This window comes from Monoraphidium neglectum (genome assembly GCF_000611645.1).
Source record: "Monoraphidium neglectum strain SAG 48.87 unplaced genomic scaffold scaffold06273, whole genome shotgun sequence".
Lineage (NCBI taxonomy): Eukaryota > Viridiplantae > Chlorophyta > Chlorophyceae > Sphaeropleales > Selenastraceae > Monoraphidium > Monoraphidium neglectum.
In genome coordinates, this window is record NW_014007364.1 from 377 (window position 1) to 2366 (window position 1990).

The following is a 1990-nucleotide window of genomic DNA, read 5'->3' on the forward strand; positions in this document are numbered from 1 at the left end:
CGCACGCACAACAGGGGCGCACGCGGCAAGCCTGCTGTGCCCTGCCCCTCCCCACCTGACAAGCAGCTCCACGTCAGGGTTGCCAAAGAACCCACCCACATCAGCACCAGAATAGGGCAGGCCGGTCACGCCAAGAGTGAGCAGCATAGGGACTGACACCTGGGGGGGTCACATGGGCATGTGCACACGTGATGAGTTCGGTGCGTATTTGCGTGTGCAGCGGACGTGCGCGTGTCTGCATGTGAGTGATATGTTTTTTTTGTGTCGTGTGCGTGAATGTGTGTGTGACTGTGCGTGCGGGCTCAGGCAATGGTTTTCTTGGCTGTGTGACTGTGTGTGGGGCTGGGTGTGTGTTTCTGGGCGGATCCAGCATATTGGCGGCAGACGGTCTCAGGTTGACCAGGCCGCCTCAACAGACTGACAAAAGCGGTCCGACCCCACAGTGGCCCCATTCCTGGGCGCCCCAGCCCGTCATGCGACCCCCCAGCACGACCACCGCCGCAGGTGCGGCCCAGGCGCATGCGTGCGTGTGGAGCGTGCGCGCGCTCTTGCCTTGAGGTGGCTCCACTGTGCCGCGTTGTCGCCAGTCCAGATGGGCCCAACCCTCTGGGTGCCAGAGAAGAAGGCGCGTGACAGCACAAAGGGGCGGTCCCCATCCTCCCCGTACAGCTGGAAGTGTGGGCGGTGGTGTGTGTGTGTGTGTGCATGTGTGTGTGCGTGTGCGTGTCTGTGTGTGTGTGAGTTTGTGCACGTGCCTGTGAGTGTGTGTGTGAGTGTGTGTGCGTGTGTGTGTGCGTGTGTGTGTTTGCACGCGCGTGCGTGTGTGTGTCTATGTGAGCGCGTCCCGCCCTGTCCTGTGTGGTCCCCCCACCTCCTTGCCCCTGTGTATGAGGCCCTCCGCTGTTGCCAGGTGGTAGTAGTACCCAAAGATGTTGTGGATGTCCCTGGGCGGGCCGAGCCGGGCGCGAGGGGTTAGAGCCTCACACAAGTCTAGCTCCAACTCCTGCCTCCCACCCAAGACCTGAGCACCCACCCCCTCCCTGCAGCGCAGCGCGTCCTTGGCGACATCGCAAGTTCTGACCACCCTCCACAATAACACACACGACACGCAGGAAAACACAGCACAAGCCCACAGAAGATTCACAGTACCGTTTGCGCCACTCCCCCCCACCTGTGCTCCCTGTCCTGGTAGTGCAGGGCGTCCTTGGGCATGGTGATCTCCGGCCCGTTGAAGACGCTGGGCTCGTTCATGTCGTTCCATATGTACAGGTGGCGCGTGGAGCCCTGGTACTTGTCGGGCGTGAACTGCTGCGCCCACCAGGAGCGCACCTCGGGGCTCGTCACGTCCAGGTAGGAGCTGGAGCCTTTTGGGTGGGGCAGGGGAGTGTTGTGTGTATGTTGCGGGTTTGGTGTGTGTGTGTGTGTGTGTGTGTGTGTATGTGTGTGTGTGTGTGTGTGTCGCGTGTTTACAAGTGCGTCTGTTGGGGTGTGTGTGTGTGTTTGGGGGAAGTCTTCCTTGTGCGTGTGTGTGTGTGTATGTATGTGTGTGTATTGCGAGGAAGTGAGAGGTGTGGCTCAGGAGGGGGAGGAGTGCGACCTGCTCTCAGGCTCTGCGCGGCCCCGCGCCATTCCCTATTCCGCCCCCACTCTCTTGCGCGCCCCCGCTGGATCCATCCCTCCTCCTTACAAATCACGCCCGGTCTGGGCCCGACACCAGCCCCCCGAATCCACCCCTCGCTGCAGAGTGTCACCACACTGCCCAATTGCAATTGAGCCCCCACATGCTCGAAATGGAACACGGGAGACTCTCATGCAGCCACAGAAACAATAACAAGAACAAAGCTCATATCCAACCAGCAGTCAGGCCAGGGCTCCTCCCCGCCGCCCCACCTGGCCAGCACCAGCCGTCAAACTCCCCGCCGTCCTTGTTCCGCACGTAGTAGCCCTTCTCCTGCGCCTCCTTGTGGATGTAGTAGGACGGGTCACGCTT

At 61.2% G+C, this 1990-nt stretch overlaps 1 protein-coding gene across 1 annotated transcript; it reads right to left on the minus strand.

Annotated features, from left to right (window-relative positions):
• Window positions 1-829: 829 nt before the first annotated feature.
• On the minus strand, window positions 830-1812 carry MNEG_16352 (alpha 1,3-glucosidase; the record flags this gene model as incomplete). Its single annotated transcript, XM_014035178.1, has 3 exons — window positions 830-944; window positions 1172-1364; window positions 1782-1812. The coding sequence occupies 3 exons, from the start codon at window positions 1810-1812 to the stop codon at window positions 830-832; spliced, it is 339 nt and encodes a 112-aa protein (XP_013890632.1).
• Window positions 1813-1990: the final 178 nt, after the last annotated feature.